General features: G+C 44.4%; 1 protein-coding gene across 1 annotated transcript in view; it reads right to left on the bottom strand.

Moving 5' to 3' along the window:
- Positions 1-1,302: 1,302 nt before the first annotated feature.
- SCML4 (Scm polycomb group protein like 4) overlaps positions 1,303-23,968 on the bottom strand; it is a 46,303-nt gene continuing 23,637 nt past the window's right edge. Inside the window, exons 5-7 of the mRNA XM_054821878.1 lie at positions 15,515-15,784; positions 6,581-6,726; positions 1,303-1,428 (exon numbers count right to left, since the gene is read on the bottom strand). Coding sequence (XP_054677853.1) covers positions 1,303-1,428; positions 6,581-6,726; positions 15,515-15,784 — 542 coding nt within the window. The remainder of the gene's footprint in view (positions 1,429-6,580; positions 6,727-15,514; positions 15,785-23,968) is intronic.

Consider the following 23,968-nt stretch of genomic DNA (forward strand, 5'->3'; position numbering starts at 1 on the left):
TCCCTTTGTCATCCTACTTTGTGAAGGATGAAAATGAGGGCATACCCACGCCACAGATTACCTCCTCAGCCTGACACATGTCGTCTCCCACCTGGCTACATGGAATATCAATGAGCACTTTTTAGATTTCTGTAAGAGGCAGAAGAGCATTCTTTTTAATCCACTTGAGACAGAAAGCCCGGCACATCTGCATATGTGCTGAAAGCCGCAGCTCAATCAGGAACCAACCCTGCAGCATCCACCTCGGACCTGACCATCATTGCAAAGTGCTGAGATGTGCCCTGCGTTGCCAGCTCCACCTGGGGAATGCTCCCCGCCCCAGCTCCCTCACTTTTTCAAAACGCAAATAAAACCAAACCCAGAAGTTCTGGTTTTTTGTAGAGTGCCACAAACTGTACGCCAGACAGAAACGGCTCAGGGAAGGGAGCCGACAGCCAAGCACGCCAGACACCGTGGGAGCCATCCACCCCCTCTTCGGCGTAACGGGAAACATCCTGTCAGAAACACTCTCTGCATTTGGGCTTTTCTTGAATTAATTATCTGTAAACAGTGACGGGCTTATCCTGCTGGGAGCCTGTGATTCCTTGTCAGTGTTTATAGATGTGCTCGATAGGAGAGTCGTGATGGTCAAAGCTCATCATACAGAAAGCACCATGGCATCAGAGCTCCAGCCTCAAGTCTATTAGGGCTGCTCCCTCTAGTGGGAAAAAGTACTTTAGCTGCAAAACCACCTTTCCCCCCCTATTTTCTTTCTTTTTTGAAACTTTTTTTCCTTTTTTTTTTTTTTAAATGAAGAATCAAGTTTTCTAGATAGTGCAAGACATGGGGCAGTTCCCATCAGACAATAGGTGACCAAATGCTGTGCTTTTCCAGCCCTCGAGCATCGGTGGTGGAGCTGGAGCCCAGCTGACGCAGGTCAGCGGTTAATCCTCCGAGGGGGACCCGTGGCAAGTGAAGGACTCTTGGTTAGTCTTCCAGCAGTCCTCAAAGTATGCCAAAGCTGTGTTTGTTTTTGAGTTCCCACTTTCTGATTACAAAAATAGGACTTACTATAATCATAATAATATTAATGATACAAAATAATTATTGTAATTATATTCTTTTTGGCAAATTATTAACACAAAGCAGCCCAAAAGAGCCCATTGGATTAAAAAAAGGTGACGATGCACAAATGTTAAAAAAGACAAAGTCTTTGTTAAAAAAGAGGGAAAAACAATCTGCAAATGAATGCATTTCTGTAAGGCAACATGTTACCTTTAGTTTTCCGTCTAGATTTAGGTCAGGTTGTTGTTAAAGAAATTGTTAGAACTTGGCTTGCTTGAGCTTATCAATGTGGTAACACAGTTTCAGCGCAGGTCCTAGTTTCAGCCCCAGGTATTTCATGATCATGTCACTTTTCAGCAGCAACAAAGCATTGCCATCAATCTCCTGGTTTCAAAAGAGAGAAAGAGAATCGAAATGTGTTAATGCCCTTCCAGTGCTGCATCCTGACACTTTAAACAAGGTGAATCAGAAACAGCATGTCTTTCAGAGCAGAGCTAGCTGAAATGTCATGCATTTTGAAATTTCATTAAAAGAATTGAAATCTGAGGTATGATAAAAAGAAACTCTAAAGGAGGGGTTAATCAAATAGTACTTTTTATTCTTCAATGAACTGTAAGGTTTGTCTAGGTTTTCAATTATTTTGACATTAAAACATAAGGATTTAAAAAAAAACAAATCAGGGTTGTTCTAAGCCCAGTTCTGAGAAAAGCCAGTCAACCCTGAGAGAAAGGAGTGAATGATGGAGAGAGGGAGAGGGATGTGGCATCATGAACTGCTAATAGCACACCTCTGAATCTCAGTTCCAGCTTTGTCCCTGACTATCTGCGTGTTTTACATATCCCCAGTGCACTTATATCCACTGAGATATATATATATGTTTCTTTTTCTTAAATTAAAGATAGTAGTAACTTGCTTATTTTATTGCATTTATTAATAAAATTTGTTCAAATTTCATTTAACCATCATGCAAGTGGAGGAAATTACCGCCAAGTTCAGTTTTTTATCCCAGACCTGTTGGCTTGAAAGCCTTTTGAAATCACAAAGTGAGCAGAAGGTAGCTTGGGTGTACAGAGAAACGGACTCTGGTTTGCTATGGATTGTAAGGCACAGAAGCCGTCAGCTGCACTGTCCTTCCTTGGATCCTGAGCTTGTCTATTTTTTCCCCGACTATATTAGTGGATCTGCTAAAAATACTACCCCTCCCCACAGTCTCCACCACACTTACATACTCAGACCATCAGAGCTAAAACATAACAAGTGCTATGTGTGTGTGCACAGATACACACATACACACACATACTAATGCTGCATTCTGGTTTTTGATGGTCAGATCCTTCCTCTGTGATCCATTACCTACTAATTAAGCAATACTATGGATCCTAATTTGCCATGATCATTATTATTCCATTCAGTAGGTGATTTAGCTGATGAGCAGTTAAGGTCACTTTCTGATTAACTCAATCAATTAATGCTCCTCATTTTGCAACCCCCACTCTATCCATAATAGCAACGCTCTTCACCTTCCCCCTCTCCTTCCCATTATTTTAAGGAAGCTAAGGGAAAGTAAGAATAAGTATTACATGTAATTAATATTTGCATAAGAAAGAAAAACAAACTCCTGGAACTGTGGTACCATAGGCTAAAAACACTGTCAAGGGTTTGGTGCGGAGGCAGCTGTTTCTAAATGTTGAGTTCAGCATTTTATTATTTCCTTTATTATTACCATGTAGGGGTCAAAATTAAACTCCATGACAAGAGTATGCCAGAGGGAGCATTCATATCCAATTAAATATCCCATATCAGCCATGTCCCTGTGCAGATTGTTGGCTTGACTTCTCTACAGTATTACTGTATCGGCCCTTTTAAAAAAGAATTTAAAAAAGGATTCTATAGCATGGTCCCCAAATCTGCAATAGCCCCACCAGAAGATCTTGAACCAGATCTGGAGCTGGTAAAATTCAGTGCCATCAGTGCAATTAGCTTGTTTCACATGAGTTGAGATCTGTCCCATTGCAAGTTAGAATATTGCAGGAGATCATTGCCATGTTCCTGCAAGTGGATGGCCACAACAAATGTATGAGCTGCGAGGTCATGATACAGTGGGCATAAACATACAGCTTCCACCTGCACGGATGAGTATTACTGTGTTTGTGCCAGCTTCTTGCAGCACTTGTTCTGAGGATACTGTTCGAAAAGCAGAGTAGCCCCTAAACAAGCCCTGTGCCGTGCAAACAAGAATGGCATCTGGTGGTGGATGTCCCCCAGGATGAGGCTTTTAATGAGAAAGATGAAAGTCCCCATCTTCATGGGTGTTTAAGCACTTAATTCTGAGTAAAATGAAAGACTTCAGGATCTATATCTTGCTTGGGAGATAGATAGATATCCTTACTTTTGTATTCTGCAATCTCGTGAACAGACACCAGCTCTGGTAAGGCCACCACCCCCTGCGACAGGAGCGCAGGGAGTGCCAGCTCAGTGCTCAAACACTCAAGATGAAGAAGGTCTAGGGAAAGATGCGTGCTCACAAGTCTGATGTCTAGCACTAGCAGAGACAGGTTTCTGTTTTAATAAATTGGCTTAATTACATTAAACTCAAAGGGATTTGTCTCCTTCATACATGCATTTGCCAATCAGTGGCCATAATTAAACTGTCAGGCCATAACATTACTTCGGTCCCTTCCAGCTTGATTTTCTACCTGCTAATTCCCTGTCTACCTCTTTCCCCTCCTACATTCCCTCCCTCAGTCTTTCTACCAACTCTTTCTTGCTGAGAGAGCACTGCATGGGACTTTCACACAGCGCCGCTATGAGGTCCCTGCCAGGCCAATGGCTCCTTTGCACGAGGCCAAAAGATGTATGAGTTACGGGCTAGGCTTTCCTTGGCACACATCCCTGCTGAGAGAGCAGGGAACAGCAGAGGGGAGGTAGTAGGCATTTTCATGGTCTTTGGTGGACAATCTCAGGAGCCCGCCTGTGACAGAGCTCCTTGGGTCTCTTGGCAAGAAGAAAAGCTTCTGCTCCTGGTGGGAAGAGCAGTGCCACAGCCATCCTGCAATGTATATGGCAGCAGTAGAGGATGCAGGCTGCACCTCCTTGCACCCTGGGAGAGCCAGCTCCCGGGGACTGCGGTCAGCACCCAAATGGTTTAATATAGCAGTGGGAAAGAGCACTGCTCACACACAGGATCCCCCCTCCAGCCTTTTCTGCCTGGTGGTCCCGCCACCCTCTCCCTCCCAGTGTCATAGCTCAGATGAGTTGATTGCCAAAGCAACAATTTCAGGTGATAGCTGGGCCTGGTCAATGACAGTAAGTGCTTCTAAGTAAATTATGCACCTGCTTCACAGAAAGATTGAACATACAGGAAGATATGGCTAAGGTTAATGGACTAATCACTTGTCTCTCACCCCTGAGGTCTCTGTGCTAATCCAGATGAGGTTTGAAGGCTGAAAAATTGCAGAGACATATATAACTCGAAGGCATAATTGAATTGAGTTGTGGCAATCTTACCCAGGTTCTCACACCTAGAGCATATTTTACAAGGAAATCAATGATAAGTAGAGCCTATGGGTGCTGGGCATTCAACAAAGGATGACAGGGACAGTCTTTAGTGGCAATTTAGTTTGGTCTCTTTGGTCACAGAACAGCTGTAGTATCGTGGCATGCTCCAGTGCAGCTGGCCCATGACTGCCTGGGCCGTGTCACTGCCCTCTTGCTAGATAAAGGCATGCTGTGCCATCCTTTGCTGCAAGTAGAAACCAAACAAAACTGCTGCTTTTGCACTGTCCATATTTACAAGAGGAACTTTAAATGTTTCTCTTCTTTGGGATGTACCTGTATGCCTCAGACCATGGCGATTTTCTCTCCCTTGCATGAAGAGTTTTGATGCGCAGCCCCTCCGATAGTCTCAAAAACTCATGCTAAAGCAAGTTCCTTTAAATCTGAAGCTGGCTTGTCTATCTACCTGGTTACCCATGTGGCCCCTGTAGGCCAGGTTTTCATTATCAGCTGGTAAGGCAGATCTGACTTCTCTTTAGAAGGCAGGGGAAGTAGGCTGGCATCTGACCTGTAATTGCAGATTTGGTCCTAGCACTGCTGTGCCTGCTCTGTTGTTCTCATCCCACCAGCCTGTAATGAAGAATGGCAGATGGCCTCAATACCTGCCTAGGGTAAGCAGACATCAAGGCCTATGTTCATCTTCATTTTCATCTGCTCCTCAGCCACTTCCTCTCCTCAGTTTCTGGAAACTCTGCACCCAGGGTGTAGCTGGAAGTCCATCAGTTGACTCCCTCAGCTCTTGTCTGCAGCCCCACGTTCCCACCTGTCCCTGCTGCCCACAGGCAAGGAGCAGGACCTTTGAGAGCAAGCCTCTCTCTTGCTTTGCAACCTGATGTGCTGATCAGAAGTCAGGCTGGGAAGCTCTTCTCATTTAGACCTAGGTTCAGACACTTACATCCAAAGCTATGACCTCCAGCTGAACACAAGCAAATCACTTTTAGGGTAAAATCCATTTTCATAGCCAGACTGAATTGATCAAGGAGAGACAGAAGGAGGAGGAGGCTGAAGATGCTATTAGATGTATTGTGGCAACGCTGTATGCAGCAGCAGAACAAGAAACTCCAGATCAGATGTGTGTTTACAGTCTTCCCCTTTACTAATTAAGGATAATATCATTTCCACCACTGGAGATTGCCTAGCAAAAGCAACTATCAAATTCTCCAGTGAGTCAGCAGGTCTGTTAAATTTGGTTATGTTGTTACATAATACTGAGGGGAAAAAGATTAAAAGCTTGACTGTTTTGGGTTTCTCCTGCTAAATATCTAGAGACACATAAAAAATGCTCTTCAGAGAAGAATCATAGGTATCCTGGGAAAAAATTGTCATTGAGACAAGGCTTTTTTGTGCCAGGGTGACAATGAAAAATGAGCAGCAGATCCTCTGTGCTTTCTCTTAGTCTTGGCATAGAAACAATTTATGCCGGCATAGTTGGGAACAAATAGTGAGCATTTTTGCAGGACATTGTTAGAGTTCCCCCACTGAAGAATAAATAGGGTCCCCCCATTGAAGGATAAAGAGAGGAGAGGAGAGGAGAGGAGAGGAGAGGAGAGGAGAGGAGAGGAGAGGAGAGGAGAGGAGAGGAGAGGAGAGGAGAGGAGAGGAGAGAGGAGGGTTGGAAGGGATACACAACAATCATCTAGTCCAATTGCCTGACCGCTTCAGGGCTGACCAAAGGTTAAAGCATGTTATTAAGGGCATTGTCCAAATGCACCTTAAACACTGACAGGCTTGGGGCATTGACCACCTCTCTAGGAAGCCTGTTCCAGTGTTGACCCCTCTCTCAGGTGATGTGACCCTTTCTTCAGCCCAAACACCCCGGCAATGCTGAACACCCTGTGTTCAACCTGGCTGAGCACAAACAGTGCCTATAGCAGCCAAAGGCAGCTGCGAGGTGTGTGTGATGTGTGCTGGGCATCTCTTGGGACTGCCCGTGCACTTGGCTTAAATTACCCAGAAGTGGTAAGGGCAGCCTTCTACATACGTGTTTTCTGAAGAGCTCCACGTGGGGACCTAAAGCGTGAGGGTCTGCATCCTTCACAAACCAAACCACGTCATCCACTGTCCAGGTCAAAGGATTCTTGCTCGATGGCCGAGCCGTGTCTTGTCGTTCTGGTGAAGGACTTGAGGCTATCGGTACAAAAAAAGCCCACAACAACTCATTACAACAGCACACAGGAATTTCCTTGGTTTGTGAGTGTGCACTGGTACAGTGTTGGATGTTGGATCTGTGTGTGCAAGTATCAGCCTGAGATGGTGGAGTGGGGAGAGAAGGGGACTTGGAGCAGTTTCCGATCTGACTGCTTATCGGGAGACACGATCCCAGCTGGCGAATTGTGTTAAAAACCATGAAACCCTCAGGTTCCTGCTGGGGAAGGAAAAATGTACCAGCTGCCAGGCTCTTAAACCGAGCTGCCCTGCTGTCTGATCTGCAAGCAGCGGGGATCTTGGCTCGAGAAGACACCACCCTCCCACCTGGAGAGAAAGCACTTCAGCACCAAACAAAGGAGTTTGCCATTGAATGCAAAGGCTAGAGGATAAAATCAGGATTTAGCAAATAGGGTTTTTTTCTTCTCATTGAGATATTCAGACTTATCTTAGAGCTTAAAGGAATGTTCTAGTCCATACCCTCCTAATCTTAGGCTCTCATGAAGCTGACAGTCTCCAATGAACGCCTATTTGGAAAGCTACTAAAACACACTAAGATGAACATTGCACATGTGACTTTTTAATGGTATAAGCCCTGGATGATTTAAGGTCACTTCGGCTTGCTGTAGCTTTAAATCAAGCGAATAAAGGCACATTGGAATGAAAGTGCATTTATGTTTTTATTCTTAGTCTCCGCAGAATTATAAATCTCAGCCTTCACGTGAATATAATTTGCACCCCCACTTATCCTGCTTCACTATTACAAGAACTATATTATGCCAGGTTACAGGAAAGCTGTTTAAATTTGTTTATATCCTCACCAAGCAAACTTTGCATTAGCAGGTGGCAGCACACACATGTATAAAATGTTGCCCAAACCTGCTCATCTCCTTCTGTTAAGGCCCAGTTTTTAAGAGAGGTGCAAATGGTAAGTAAGCAGGCACTACAGAAGACAGAAAAGGAAACAGAGGAGTAGAGGAAGACCACAAATACCTAAACTGGAGCCTGGAGAAGCCCCAAGGAGCCAAGAGGGCAATCAGAGCTGCTGAGGAGAGAAAGGCCAAGCTCTCCAGAGAAATATGGAGCTTATAAAGATAGATGAAGTGTATGAGAATCCCCATGCGTGACTCAAAACATGATCCTAATGTGTGAGACCAAATGTAGTGGGCTGGGTTTGTGGCTCATGTAGATTGTCATTCCATTGACTTCAACAGAGTCATGCTGATTTATATTAGCTGAGGCTCTGCCCATATATGCCCAATAACGGCTTTATGTGCTTATTGGTCTTTTTTTTCTTGCCGCCATGCTCATCTTACGGTATAATGTAATGAGGTATATTTTGCAGTTATGAAGGATGAACTCCAGTAAGCAGCAGTGATATGAATGTGCAAATCTGGTCGATGGGCTTCATAATGGGATGTGATGTAAATATCATGATAATTACACTCTCATTTGCTAAGTCACTGTTCTGGATATAAAGGACAAGGAATAGCCGCAGGTCCTCTTAATTAGACAGCAAGGATTGGTGTTCGTATGGACTCAGGCGACCCTGGGCTCCGCTTACAGAATAAATGCAATACACAATGGTACAGACACCATCTGGAGCCTTTGGCACTAAACAATGAAGACAAAGAGTGCAAAACAAGCAGGATAATCTTGGCCAACCCCTGGATCATCAGTAACATTGAGTAACTTTGTCAGGGACAAGCAGGAGAACTGACACTTGTCTTGGAGGCAGAGGGGGGCAGTATTTCTCCCCTACCTGATCTGCCGATGGTCTGGGTGCAAGCCGATGTGGGCACCTCAGCACCTCAAACCAAAGGTCAGGGAGAAAACCAGGCTTTGGCAAACCAGCTGGAAAATAGAGCTGGTGGGAGAGAAAGGTTTGGCCGTGCCCAAAGGATTGAGGAAGTTTCTATGCTACTGCCATAATGGTGTTAAGGGAGATGTGCCACTACTGAGGGTCACATTTTTTCCCTTAAATTTGTATGAATATAGGGAAAGCTCAGGGGGCTTAGCCTGGGATTCACACCGGGCACAGAGAAAGCAGCCTCTGGCCCAGTGACTCCTGCCCACAACCTGCTGCTTCCAGAAATGCCAGGAAAGGGCAAAGGGGAACAGAGAGCCCCGAGAGCAGTTGGGAGCCTTCACAGGTATCGGAAATATCTGTAGTAAAAGGAAAGGGGGATGAGAAGAAAAGGTTGAAATGACAAGGGAATTCTATTCGCTCCTTCGCAATCTAGCAATCAATAGCATAAATCTGATTTTTTAAAGACAACTATATAAATGACCTTTCTAAAGAGACTACATGGCTAGAACTCTTCCAGACCCCAGCAGGTGAAGATAACCCTTTCAAATCCCTACCTGAGATATAATACAGTAATATAAAAATAAGATTCATGCATAGATACTAACTCTTCAAAGACTGTTTTGTCTTCATTTACCTACCTAGAGTCAAGTCCTGGATTCCCTGCTGCTTTTATGTGAATTAAGATGTGTTATTTTACTTGTGTGTAAGGGGCTACCTTTAAATGTTAGTAAAACTGGGGTACCGTCGTCAGCTTGCAGACAAATGTCTTGAATGCAGTTTGTAGCTGATGAGTCTGGAAACAATCTGGTTTTCCATATCTTTTAAAAAGTATTTTATTGTTTAATTTACTCTGGCTTTTTAACATTGTAGTCTACGCATTTAAGTGTAATCTCTTTATTTGCAAAAGAAAATAAGTCATTTCATGTCCACACAAAGGAATGGGGTTTCTGTTTCAATGGCATCACTTTGCTGAAAGATTATATTAAGTACAAAAGTGTTTGATGGCAGCAGGGCAAGTACTATACATTTTTTCTTATCTGAAGGTATTCACACTTAACCTAAGAATTAGATAAATGAGGAAGTCTCTTGTCTCCCGGGTATCCTATGCCATCCTGTCATCAGAATTAATCAAGATGATAATGAATACTCAGATTACAAAGAGATGGGAGTGCTCACGACCAATAATTATTTTTAGAGATCGTAATCTAGGTCAAATCCAATTTCCTGTTTTTGACAGGTGGCAAAAATTTGTCAAATTAATGGAATGGGATATGGAAATTTAGGTAATCAGAGGGAAGCACTTCCCCCTCCTGCCTGAAGCGGTGTCGGGAAGGAGAGGGAAGAGGTTCCCCTGCAGAGGAAGATCTTGGGGCGTCCCAATTGAGACCACTGCCTGTGCAGAAATGGCTGGAGATACTGGGTCAGTGTCCAAAGCCCAGCAAAGCTGATGTAAAGATGTAGCCTGGCTTGGTCTGACTGAGCCAATGGCTGAGCTCTCACCCCACGCAGGCTTTTCTCTGACCCCTACTTCTGGCCCTGGGACCTTCCTGAGAAGGAGGATGGAGAGAGAGAAAGCCAATAGCGAAACGGCTGCAGAGGCATGACAAGGAAATCCGATGCTAAAATGGAGTTAAACCTGTGAAAGAAGGAAAAATAAATAACAGACTCCCTAAATGTGTTCTTGGCAAACAAACAGAGTCCAGAGGGAGTACGGTCATTGATAGATAAAAGTGGAAAGGGAGTGACAGATGAACTTTAATATTGCTGCGGGCCTAAATTATTTCTTTGCCTCAGGGGAAGGGGGTGGGAATGAAATTTTAAAAGGTTCGCTCTGATTGCACTGGAGCAGATAATAAGGAGCAGCAGATCGACTGAAACTAAGCAGAAGTAGCAGGCCCTCAAAGGCGCAGAGAAATGGGAAATATTTTAAATAATAATCAACTTCCCCCTATAAACAAGGACAGGGGGAAGGCTTTGTAGAAGACACATTCCTAAAAGTCTAGGGCACACCAAGCAGGACAAGAGGAGAGGCATCAGGAAAGCAGGTGTGTGGGAGAAGACAATTACAGGATATTTATGGGTATGGGGAGGGTTGACGGGCCACAGTCAGCAGAGCGCTCTGGAAAGAAGATTGGGCTTAGCACGTCGATTTGCACTGGCAGGCGCTTGCAGGAGATGCCGTGCACCACCTGGCTGGTGGCCTTAGCCCTGTGGCGTGGCAGGACAGAGTCCCTGTCCCACCAGCGCGGTGGCTGCTCCTGCTCCCGGCGTGGCACACACTGCGTGGGGATGCAACATCGCAGGTGCTCTTCTGCCCGCTGCAAGAGCAGCCCAGCATCCAGCTGCATGACATGCAGCCATGGGCTGGCGTCAAATATTTATATGGGCTTTTCTTGCTTTGCTTCTCTTTTGCAGGGGGGAAATAGGCAGCTCACCGAGAGTGTGAACCTTTCAGGCTGTAAATGTCCTCAAAAATGAACAGGCAGGGTGCATTTCCCAAAGCAGTGGTACCCAGCGCTGAGCCCGGCAATGCCGTCAGCAGCTCATCTGCCACTGCCATGGGGAGGTGCTGGACCCAGCCCCTGCAGGGTGCTTGCAGCATTATTCTGGAAAAAGAGAAACTTCAAACTCTGCGCCCCCAAATGTTTTCAGGAAATAAATGTATTAGCAAGCAGGATTGCCTCTTTAACAAAGGCCCTCAGGTGATAATAATTAACTGCTAATATTGGATAATAAAATCTACATAAAAATAACAAGCTAGAGGGCAAGGTTAAGGTTATTATGTTGTGGTTGAACATGCAATTCTTCATACTTGGAATAAAGGCTTTGTTTGTTATGTAAGCAGGCTTGGAAAGGTTTATGATGTCCTTGAATATTTCTTTCCTGATTTAAGAGCTTCAATTTAGCAAATGATGACAGAAAAGTGCATGTTTATCTGTTAGCAGCCCCAACTGGCTTTCTGAAATGAGATTTTTTTCTTTTTTTTTTTCTTTTTTTTTTTTTTTTGGTTTGGAATTTTTTAGCATAATCATGGAGAATTAGGCATCGAGCTTCCAATCGCATTAATGAGAGCTTTGAGGTTTAATCTCATCCATTCCGCTTGAAAGACATGTTCTGCTATGCACTGAGATATGTTTTATGGTTATGGTTTTTTCCATGATATTTGCCCACCATGATAAATAAGGCAAGCTATTTTTCAAAAGTATCCATAAATAAAGAGGATTGGCTTGAGGTTTCAGAGAGAAATTCTTCCTCTTTTTAATGAGTTCTGCCCATCCCTACCTCGTAAGTATGCAAACTGAGGAGGATAATAACAGAGACTAGCATGCACCACTTATTCATCTTTGCTCACATATGATGCAGCAGCATATAAATTATCCCTAGAAAGAGGAAAAACACACACAGAAGCATCATAGTGAGGGTGCAGATTCCCAAGACCTTTGCGAGAGAGATTTTGCAAAGAGAGTAATGAAACTCTGGTGTAGCTTCACTAAGGCAATTGCAGAAAGATGTAAATTTTAAAAGTCAGAGTTTGCCAGTAAAAGTGGAAGCAACATGGTAGGAGAAAAAAATGGTAGCTGTGAAGGAATACAGTCTCTAATTTTAAGGAGGAGCAGGCAATGCTTTGTAGGACTCTATGGCGGGAATTCCAGTGTTACTGAGCTACACTTCAGAACCAACGTTACCACAAACGGCGTAAGAGATGAAACCAGGCTGTGACTGGAAACAGCAAAGTTTCTCTAATGCTAAAAGTGATATTGTAATGAATCTGTGGGTACCTTGACTTCTTGTGTGTCACTGTGTTGCACATCGCAGCCACTGCAAACTGGCCATGTCTGAGAGCAAATGGTTTTCCTCTGCCTCAGAGGACCCAGCTCCTGCTGTGGACTGCAGGAGTCTCTCTGCTGGAGTCTCCAGAAAGCAGCTGAATGGATCAGAGGAAATGCGATGGATGGTGGTGGCACAACATGCACTAGCCGTTTGTGGTGGAGCACAGAGGTTTGCTATTCCTCCTGTTGGAGACTTTGACAGCAAACCCATCTCTGTATGGGTATGCGTGTACTTTTATGGCCGACCTTAATCTACAGTGCATGATACCAGGATTAATAAATTGTTAATAATTGTAAATAAGCAATATCAACAAATCAATAACCATTTTTGTGATGTTCACTGCATAACTGCCAGTTTTAGGGAGCCTTTACTGTTTAGCTGGCCAAATGACCCAGAGGTCCCAGAGGAGCTAGTCTATGCAAGTGTCAAATGCTTGTCACATAAAAAAACCTAAGCAGATTTGGGATGATTCCCGTTACCCCAAAGTATCATATGTAGCAGCTTAAAGTAATTTCTAAATGCATCAGAGACCCAAATGTCACAGGTGCCTAATCCAAAAACAAACTCTTCCTTTTTGCTTCTCAAAGTGCTTTAATGTGTTTTGAGCTAGAGAAATATAGGAACCCACAAAGCCTATTGCACTCTGACTTTTCTGTTGGTTCAGTTCTGGGAAAAAAGATATGCCATCTTCTAGGCTTTCATTTTGTGAGGAGGGCATATTTTGTGGGAAGTCATGATAGGAGAGATGGAGCGATGCATCTTCTAAAGCTTAGCTTCCTTCTCAGGCCCATGCTGTGTTTTCACAAGGCATTGGCTGAGACTGGGAAACAGTGACATTCAGAGTCAGAAACAGGAAGGGAAGTAATGCAGCTAAGCAAGCTTAAAGACCTCTGATTTTAAGCTTCAGTCCTTTGAACATAGTTTCAAGCCCTTAATACCAAGGCTTTTGTCCACACAACACATTTTTAAGCATGGGAATTTTCTGGATGCTGAAAATGCACAAAGTATTCACTAGGCCACTGAACGATTCAGGGAAGAAAAATCTATGAAGGGTTACTAAATATGAATCCACCACTTCTGGTTCAGGAAGTCCTTAGGCCACAAATTTCTGAAGGCGGAGAGGGTACTGGGGAAGCACCACCGTCTCTGCACTTAGCCCTTTCCTGGAGTCTGCTGCTGTCTTATGCTGGAGACAGAATATGCAGCTAGACAGACCTTTGCTCTGTACTGCTCTAACTCTTCCTATCTACTACAAAGAGATAACAACTGATCCTAAGCAGAATGATAAAGATTTTCATAGCAAGCAAGCAACAATGTTGTTAAATCTTGGCTCCTCGGAGCTGCCAACTAAAAAGCTTGACGAAAGAGTCCCAGTTCTGCGAGAAGGCTCCAGGGAAGCAGTGGGAGAGGGGAAAATGAATCCTGTGCACAGTAAGCCTCTTGTCCTCCCAGCACCTGATTATGCCAGCCCAAGAGGCACTGAACAAGATCTGAAAGAAAGGGCTTTTCATTTCCTTTTCTTCGTAACTGAGGCCCCAAGTTCTTGGTGACGACTTTTTACAAGTTGTTTGCAGTAGTGCGTTTCTATACTATCTACTTTGCTTTGAGTGAAGTTGACTCTGCAAGTAAAGAAAAAATAATGATGAGAACCGAACGCTTCTCTGTGCTCTGTGTAATAGAGCAACACAGGGGTAAACCAGGAAAACAAATGTGCAAAAATAATAGCAAAGTGAGCGATGGTTTTGGGTAGGTATTGAACACTTAGGAAGGCAAACTTAGATAAAGAAATACAAGGATAAATACTGGTAGTATGTATTTTGGAAGAATAATGTTCTAAAATATTAAATAGTGAAAGTTCAGGAACAAGAAATAATACAGGTGCTGGGGAGGTAAGGGATGTGAAGGAATTATGAAAAGATCTGTGGCTCTGGAAAGAGGCTCCGGAGTGGTTACCAAGCAAGAATATGCAGAATCACTTGCAGTTTCCAGGGGAAATGCAAGGGCAGGAAGACGGTGTAATGAACTAATGGTAGACAAAGGGACCAGGGGAACCAGCAAGGCTTCTGCAAATATATCAAGATTAAAAAAAAAAAAATACTAGAATGACAGTAGATTCCATTAATAAATGAGGAAGGGAAAGAAATTAATGACTTAAAAATGGCTGAGACTCAACTCCTTTGTTAGATCTATCTTCAAGATGAAAAATGCATAAATGAAGTTTGAATAATTAGTAAGGGGTGAAAACACTGTTGGAACCACTACTGATAAAGACCTGTTAATGGAGAACTCGGAAAATGCAAACAAAGACAAAGTTAACAGAAGTTCAGGGAATTAGCTAACTCGTTTGATGAACTCAGGTCATTTCTAGAGAAAAAAAATCATGGCTAATAGGGACTATAGCTAATGGGCAGAGCGACCGACCCAGCAAACCTAAATCCTAGCAGGGTAACTGGACAAAAATACAAAGAGAGGGAAGAAGAAGGGTTATTGAATGCAGTGGTTCCTATGGCATCCCTTGAATTTGCAGATAAACTTCTTGTGACTTTACTTCCTGAATGATAAGAGATCCCTGAGCAGTGAGCTGGATGAATTCTGAAAATATATGTTTTACTGGGCAGTCTTTTTCAAGCAAAATCTGTCCTGGTTCATGATTAAAGGGGCAGGATGGGCCACACAGCTAGGAAGCAAAACCTTTTGCCAAAATGCTTTGAGGTAGGCACTAATATTTGTGTTTGCTCTGCATCATGTCTTACACACAGCTGGTGTCACACAAGTAACAGATACCTGCCTGTAGGCAGTATCAATCTTTGGGAGGAATGCCTTACATATTAATATTTACATCTGTAAGTCAATAATAACAGTTGTGATTGCCACACAATTATATATAATACATATGTTTACATAATTAATAACAGCATTAGAAAACATTCACCTTTTTACCTAATGATGAACAGATTGATTTTGTGTTTACATAGATTATTATTTCTCCTTCTAAATGGAAGCTTGTGTGGTCTGGATGGATGTCAACCCAGACCCACCTCACGAATTTTCCTGGGAATTTGAGAGTTAAGACTCCAGCATGGCACCAGCATAGCCACACACATTGCTAAATGGAAGATGTTATATTACCACTTCTGTTTCCTTCAAGATAGGTCTCGTTCCTCATTGGGCTGGAGGTCTGATGCCGCAGGCCAGTAGACGAGGATCCCCCTGAAGACATCTGGGCAGGACGATGGCTGCAGGAGGAAGAGGAGCCTCCAGCAGGACGTCCGTCTGCAGGACTCTGCCGCATGGCGTACACGGAGCCCACGCAAGTGAAGGCAGAATCGGCAGGATCCACGCTGTACCGCTTCATGTTCGCAGAATCAACCAGGTAGTCCTCAGGTACGACCGTTTCTGCTCAGGAAGCCAAGACACAAAAGAAACATCAGTAAAACAGAACCAATTTTAATTCAGCCCTGGAAAAAAATATATATATATATTTGCCAAAATTCCCTTTTTTTTGGTAAAAAGCTTAACTCCATTTCCAACTTTCTGTACAGACAGCTGGCTCCAGGAGGGATCCTTGCTGAGAATTAATAACTAATGAAGGGAAGCAGAACCACTCAGAAGTCAGTAGAGTCACAACAGTGAAACTATGGCTTGATGTGACTCATCTGTGTCAGTTTATGGCAATATTCTCCGTATAGTCCTGGGCCACTGACTGGTAGGTCCCATTTTGCCTCATGGTGCTCCTTGAACACCACTGAGACTGGAGGATGGTGCAGCTCTTGTTTGCTCTGTCTTTTGTTTAAAATCATGAAAGTTGAAAGAAAGAAGGCAGAGGAGGACAACAGGACAGGCAGTTTGTTGGGCTCATAACGCATGGCAGACAGAAGGAAGGAGTGATGGCAATAAACCAAAGCATTCTGGCTGCAATTACCAAAATTCATCAGAAAATATCCGCAGCTGCAGACATGCATCAGGCCCAGTATCGCACGAGGAGAAGAGGCTTGGTGGCTGACGAGCACGCCCAAGGTTTATCACAGGCAGAGATGTCTAAGTGAGTCACTTGGACCCGGCTCGTGTTCAGACATGCGTGCTGGCATCATGGGCAACTGCAAACCATTGCTCTGGTTCCTCTCCTCTGCGTTGTACTTTGCACGTCATGTAGGAGCTAAATACCTTGCTTTTCAGACTCCTCCCAATAATCCAAATTTTGCACTTACAGACCTGTTTTAGCGACTTATATTCCCCTTTGCTTGGAGGGTCTAACATGCAGGCATGAGGCAGGTCTAGCCCCAGATTTTGCAGTACACAGACTTTTTTTGCCAGTTCCCCTCAGCCCTAGGTCCAGGTCCATCTTGCTTCTCTATCTGGACTGAGACCTCCATGTCTGTGTCATTTTCCTCCTCTGGCCAGTCCCAGTCTCCTCCCAACAGTCCTCAATGTCCAAACTCCTTCCTACTTGCCTTTTCTGTCTTCACAAAATGTAGTTAAAGCTCTTCCTTCTCCTCATACCCACTGCCGTTCTGCCTGCAAAACCAGCCCTCCCCTCATGCAGCCCCAGGACCCTCTCCACCACCATCACCATCACCGCCACCACTGAGATACAAGCAGAGCCCCTGGAAACCTCCCTGAGATCCAAACCTTTCCATAACCCCTACAAGTACTGGCAACCCGTGCTTCAGAGATTCCCACTCTCACTGGGTGAAACGAGGTGTTAACACCTGGCAGGCAGGGAGCCGCTAGACTAGGAAAGTGCCTTCCATTGCCTCACAATATTTCTTTGAGCTGTTGAAAATGCCACTTTCCTCATCATGCATACTCTCCCTCCAGAGACATGTGAGCAGGGTGAAATTACCCCTGTGGTGTCGCACATCTCCTTCCCTGCCTGAGCAACAGTCTCCTCCCAGCGTATTGTGTAGCCCTACTGAGTAACAGGAAGAATTTATGCTGTGATTTATGCTACAAGATGCAATCCCCATCACTAATACATGTTGAGGCTGTATATAATAGAGTTTTCCTTTTAATTTACATTTTTACTCTTCTCCTTTGGAAAAAAAAAAAAAAAACCAACTTGGCAGCTGCATACAGTAGTTGATGTTAAACAAACATGATTTAGTTTGACAACTCAAATACTCAGGAGTTGTGCCATGCCAGCATCCTGGCTCGTGTGTCAAGCCACAGCCCAGACTTTTATTACATGATTGCCTGACTTTTCAATCACTTGCTGCTGTCTTTTAAAACTTTCTCCCATTCTGGGCCAAGGTTGGACTTGCCATAAGGCAAACATCATTCTGTAAATGTGAAGTTTCCTCGCTTTTGGGCACTTATCTTTGCAACTGCAAGTAACTTTCCTTTAGCAATGTGTTTTCCCCTCAGATAATTTGGATTCTTACAGTGTGCATTCAGGTATCCTGCTGCTTTCTGCCAGGGATTTCTGAGCTTGATTCTCACACAAATACAGACAGGGTGTAATTCTGTTGAATTCAACACAGTTCAGCTAACTTAACACTAGCATAAGAGAAATGGGAATCAGGCACTCTGAACCTTTCTCCCTAACCTCCAACAGATGCCAAAACTGTATAGCAATTGAGCTAAATACCTTGCTTTTCAGACTCCTCCCAATAAACCAAAGAAAATCCAATCAAGCCTCCTCATTCAAAGGAATTTAATTACTGTGTAGAACACTTGCAATAAAAGCCTCTTATGCATAAAGAAGACAGCTCTTTCTGCAGCATCCTGCCTGCACCACATGGAATAATTATGCCTCTTGTGAATCATTACCTCTTTACTCCAGGAAAAGAATGCGCTTTTAATATGATTACAATATGAAGAAGACACAGACTATCAAAACAACAAACAGCACGTTAAAAGAGCCCTGCTAAATAAATGGCATACAGCTTTTATTACTATGGATATAAATGACTCCAAAATTTGTGAGCACACACCAGGGATGTTTTGACTGATGTCAGAGTCTCTCAGTAGTCTGTGTGAAATAACACATGTGCAGGTGAAATCTCCCCATGGAAGGACACCCATGAGTTGTGTATGAGACTATGACAAGGAGTCAGACACCGTCAGTTCTGTTCCTGACCCTGCCTAAGACTCGTTTCTCAATCTAGATCAATTTATTCCACATCTCTGCTTTGGGGTCCAAAATGGGAGTAATGATGTCTATTGCCATGGAGCAAGCAGGAGCTTCCCTTCATTACTGTTTGAAACATGCACTAGTGGAAGGTGCTCTGGGAATTTGAAAAATGATTTCAAGATATCGTCTTCACTGGACAGGGGGGTAGCAGGGATTGTCTCAACCAGCCAGATTTCTAAGCAAGCCTTTTCAGAGCTCCTGATCTTCAAGTTGACATAAGCAGTCAGTAGATTACAAGAGCAACTCATCAGACTCATCTCCTCATGACCAAAAGAAGCTCGTGAGGAAATGCAGGTTGCACTTAGATTAGGAAAAAGGAGACTGTGCGTTCAAGTTTGTGTGGTTACAGGTTTTAAATCATACAGTTTTAAAAGGTTCTGGTCAGCTTCTGTTCTCCCTGCTGAGTACAGGCTGCTTTGTAAAACTGCACTAGCTGATGCAGCTTGAGCAACCATGTCTCCACGAGCCCGTGCTCTGCAACCCTCTGGCCACCCCCAGGAGAGACTCACACATAGGATGGAAGAAGCAGGCAGGACCAGGGGGCTTTCAGGGCACTGAGAGATCCATTATGCCTGAGGGACACTTCAGAGCAGGAACAGACATCTGCGTTTCATGACCCCCTCCCAGCAGCAGAGAAGGAGGTGAAGGTGACTGGGGACAGTCCCTATGGTCATGCCTGACCAAGGGTCAGTCATGTCTGACCAACCTGATTGCCTGGTCATAAAGCAACTGGATTTGTGGGCAAAGGGAGAGCAGGGGATATCATTTGCCTTGACTTTAGTAAGGCTTTCAACGCTGTCTCCCACAATATTCTTGCGTCCAAGTTAGAACATTATGGTTGGGATGAGTGAGAAACTGGTCAGATGATGAGTCTTAGTGGGTGGTGGTTAATGGGTTGTATGGATGCCAGTAAAAGTGGGGTACTGCAGGGGTCTAACCTGGCATCCAGTTTTGGTCTCCACAATACCAGACAGACATGGACAAACAGGTGAGTTTGGTGGAGGGCCATCAAGATGGCTGGGGCCTGGAGCACTTGCCCTGTGAGGAGAGACTGGGGGAAAGGAACTTGTTCAACCTGGGGGAGAGGTGGCTTGGGGGTAGGAACCTAACAGCAGCCCAACAGGACCCATGGGAAGGTCACCAAGAAGATGGAGCGAAGCTATTCACAGTGGTGCACAGCAGAAGAGCAAGAGACAACAGGTAAAAATTGAAATTAAAGTTTCAGACTGGATGTAAGGAGAAACCTTTTCCCCAAGAGGACAGCAGGGTGGTGGCAGATGTTGCCCAGAGAGGCTGTGCAGGCTCTGGCACTGGAGGTTTTCCAAACCCAACTGGACAAAGCCCTGAGCAACCTGGTCGGACCCCATAGTTGACCCTGCTGTGGACAAGACATTGGACCAGAGACCTCCTGGGGTCCCTTCCTACCTGATTTGTCCTCTGATCCTATGATTGACATCTTTTCCACTCTGAGAAGCAGCCATAGAGGGTGGGGGAGGACCATGGCAAGGGCTCATGTAAGGGGTCCAGGGCCCCGTACAGTGGCATGGGAGGCAGCAGGAGGGTGGGCTCCACTGTCCAGAAGCTACAAAAGACTCTGGATGCTTTTTGTGTTCATATTTCTCCAGCTCCCTCTTAGTTTGTATTGCAGAGAAGCTGCGCAAATTGGGGCTCAACCAATGATGTGTATGAAAATATCTGCATTTTGTAAGCTCCCAGAAGGCCTTACACATGCACAGCTTGCACAGCTACTAATCCCATTTTGACCAATTAGGGAAAAACGTGTTTTCTAAGACAACAGAAGAAAACGTAACTCTCTATTGAAGTTTAAAATGCAACAGTTTCATAAATCTATAGCTTAGCCCTTCTGTATTCTGTCGCACTTTTGTATTTTATTTTCTGGATAGTCAGCAGAAGGGTGCATGCTAGTGAGAAATTAGTACACAACGTTTTAAAGCAGGATTTACGAGAAAGGTGCTTCAAGCCTTTGCTTTGAGCACAGTAGTCTTGGTTACAACTGTTCACCACCCTGAGATGCTCAAGCCATTTTGTCAGTTTTCCTTTCCATGAATGGTCCACGGGCTACTGGATTGAAGAGCCCAAGTCTGTTACATCTGGCACACCTTAAAATGCAGCAAAGGAGAAGAGAAAAAAAATGCCTTCCCAGTTTAAAAATGCATGTTTCTTTAGCTGAGTTTCTTCAAAGTATATAAGCCTGTATAGAATTTAAAGTATATAGCCTGTAAAGTATATAAAGCCTGTATGGTTCCCAGCCAACTTCCTGAAGATGGGTCAGCTGAGAGTTAAAACAGCATGAGAACCTGCAGCTCACATCTCAGCTCTGCTGCAGACCTCTGGGGTGACCTTGGTCAGGTAATCTGTCATCTCTGGACACCAGTTCTTCATTAGGATGAAGAAAAACACTTGTCTTGTCTCTCACCTCTGTAACATGTTAAGTCCTTTGCCTCGGCACTATCTGTATGCCACTACAGCATGTCACATGGATGTATACTACATGTGTGAATGCAGAACACATACAGTGGACCTTTGGTAGCATCTGGGAATAGAGACACTCCAGAAAGATAAAAAAAATTACACCTCCCGTTGTGTATTAGGAAAGCAAATGAAAATCAATTTCAAGTCAAGCAGGAAATGAAGAAGAGTGTATAGCCAGGAAAGATGATCCTTAGCTGATGTTTTTCTGGGCAGATCTAATTTCTCAGTTTTCTTTACCTTAAAGAAAAAAAAAATGTTCTGCTAAAATCTCTCCTATAGGTAAAAGCACTTTCTGTACTCCGGAGACACTCTCTAGTCTGCCTTCTGTCCTCTCCTCCCATCCCAAACACGTCTTGTGCCGCTTTCCTCACCTGCTGCTCCCACATCACTTCCCATGTTACATTCCTCTCTCCCTTTGCCTGTCTCAGGCTCCCTTCTCTTGTGTCTCCCACCTGCTCCTCCCTCTGTTCTTCCCTGTCATCTCTTCCTACTGCTTCTTCCATCATATTCCCACCATCTCAACTTTGCTCTCATGCTGCTTTCCCACACCAGCAGCTTCACCCTTTTCCCATTTTGCCAGCTATTTTCTTATCTCCCTTTTCTATTTTCCCTCCTCCCGCACCGCTGACCTGCATAGCCATTTCTTCCCCAGGCTGTTCCCCTTCCACCTATCTCACATCTTCATTCATCCAGCTTTCCCTTTCCTGATACCTCCATGCCTTTCTCTGGGTTTGTCCCCAGATTGCCACTTGGGCAGCAGAGCCCGAGGTCAGGGCAGTGAACTGCACCAGAGTCCCCGTTCCCAGTTAACAGGCCATGTCCTGCACAGACACAGAGTGGCTGCACCCGGTGAAAGTTGCACGGGGCAGTGATGGAAACCCACACCCCCACCTCTGAGCATGCTGGACACTGTTCGCTGTACCTGGGAGGTCCTCTTTTACATACCAGTACTTTCCTGGGACAACGGCCCTTCCTTCTAGGCTAATACTTTTGTGTCATCTCATAACCTTTTTACTCAACCACCTGCAATGATTGATCATTTGTATTTGCTCTAATTAAACTCCCCATTAACTTCTTTTCCTTGCAGTTAATATAGATTTATTTATTTATTTACTTTCTCTGCCCCTACTCTTCCTTTTTTGTGTCGTCTCCTATTCCTCATAGCGTTCAGTGATGGGCTTTGCCCTCTGACCCTTCCCTGTACCTTTTTAAGTGCTACCATATATTTTCTATAATGGGTTGACCAGATGTGAACTCCATATTTTAAGCAGCATGATATCATAGCTTCCTCAGACCTCTCCTCTCCCCCAGCCAGGGCCAGCCTTTTCTCATCTCCCAGTCATCTTGAGAGGAGCCAACCAGTGTCAAAAATCCCATCAAGAGACCTTGTATGGTTTTATCTTCGCCTGCATTTTATAGTTCCTGAGTTGGCTCCAGCTTCCCACCCAAGGATGGGATTTGCGCTGTCTGGGAGGCAGTGGCGGGGAGCGGGAGGGAACAGTTTTAAGCAGCTGTGGGGGTTAGAAACCCTCCATCTCAGCCTTCATGGAAGGAAAAATAAAAGTGGGGAAACACAAAAAGCAAATACTTCAGGTGAGTTTAACCATCAGTTCAATCTAGTGTAAGCTGGAGAGGGACAGAGCGGAGAGCTCTAAACAGTATTTAAGACTGTGAAAAAATATGCCTTGGTTCTGAACTGCTATCTTCTGTTTTGACATCAGCTCTTAAAAGATTAAAAAAATAACTTTTTCTGTCTGCCAAACAGCCTCACACATTTCTGTCCAGTTAGAAATGGACCATAGACCGTTATCTTCCTTGTAGCTTGAGCCTGCATGCATCTATCTGAAGATGAGTTTCCTATGATGGATTAAGACTTTCCAGCTCTGCCTGCTATGATTTACTCTGGGATTACAGCACCAGCCCATCCCTTTTAGCTCCATCGCCCCTCCAGACATGCAGCACAATGACAATGTGATGTCACCCCTTCGCAGGCATTTCTACACTGTGTCAACACCACTCTCTGGTGCATGTATCTGCACCCCACATGGCTGGGCATGGACTGGACCTCTTCCACACCAGCCCATGGCTGCCGCAGTTTGGCTGGACAAGGAAAGCGTTACAGGGAACAACATCTGGTTCATGGCAGCGGAGCCAAGCTGCTCGTTGCTCACCAAGGTGGAGTGGCACAGAGACGTGTTCCCAAGGAGCCGCAGCGTCCCCGAGGCTGCTGCAGAGAGGCAGCGTACGAACAGGCAGCCCAGGGCATCTGCTGACAGCGGTTCAGGGCTGTCACGCCTGCGTTTTTCGGTCTACAGGATAACTTTGCTTCGGTTATAGGAACACACAATTGCATCCATGGGGGAGAAAAAGGGGGGTTACTAGTCAGTCAAAACAGGAAAATGTAAATAAGCCTCACCCACTTGTGAACATAGATATTATGAACACTGAAACCACAGTCACACTGTGGAGATAAAACCCGCAGTGAATTCTCCAGGGTTTAGTCTGAGGCTTTCCTGCACTGTGTATCATCTCTCTCAGTCCTAGCTGTTAAAAAATATTTTGTGGTAACTGAAATGTCAAATCCCCTAAGGAGAAGCTGCCAGTCAGTTAACATCAAGAATCTAAATTTTTTAGAGAATTTTCCAAAATCCAATGTTGTCCTGATTATAAGGACTTCAGCATAGGCAATTTTTTTTCATTATTGAAACGATTTCCCTTGAGTGTTTGCAGCCCAGACAAGAGCACATTGTGTTTAATGCAGTAGAACCGGGGAATGAAACTGACTGGGAACAGATCAACACGGTTTTATTGTCCAAACTGAGTAAAAAGGTAGAGTAAATTCACAAGCTAGCTGCTGACAAATAAATTAGATTTAATAATAAAAGGTGCTCGTGTGTATAAATAACCCATCGAGGATTTTTTTTTTTAAAGTGCTTGGGGATGATTGAATAAATGTC

This window comes from Grus americana, chromosome 3 (genome assembly GCF_028858705.1).
Source record: "Grus americana isolate bGruAme1 chromosome 3, bGruAme1.mat, whole genome shotgun sequence".
Lineage (NCBI taxonomy): Eukaryota > Metazoa > Chordata > Aves > Gruiformes > Gruidae > Grus > Grus americana.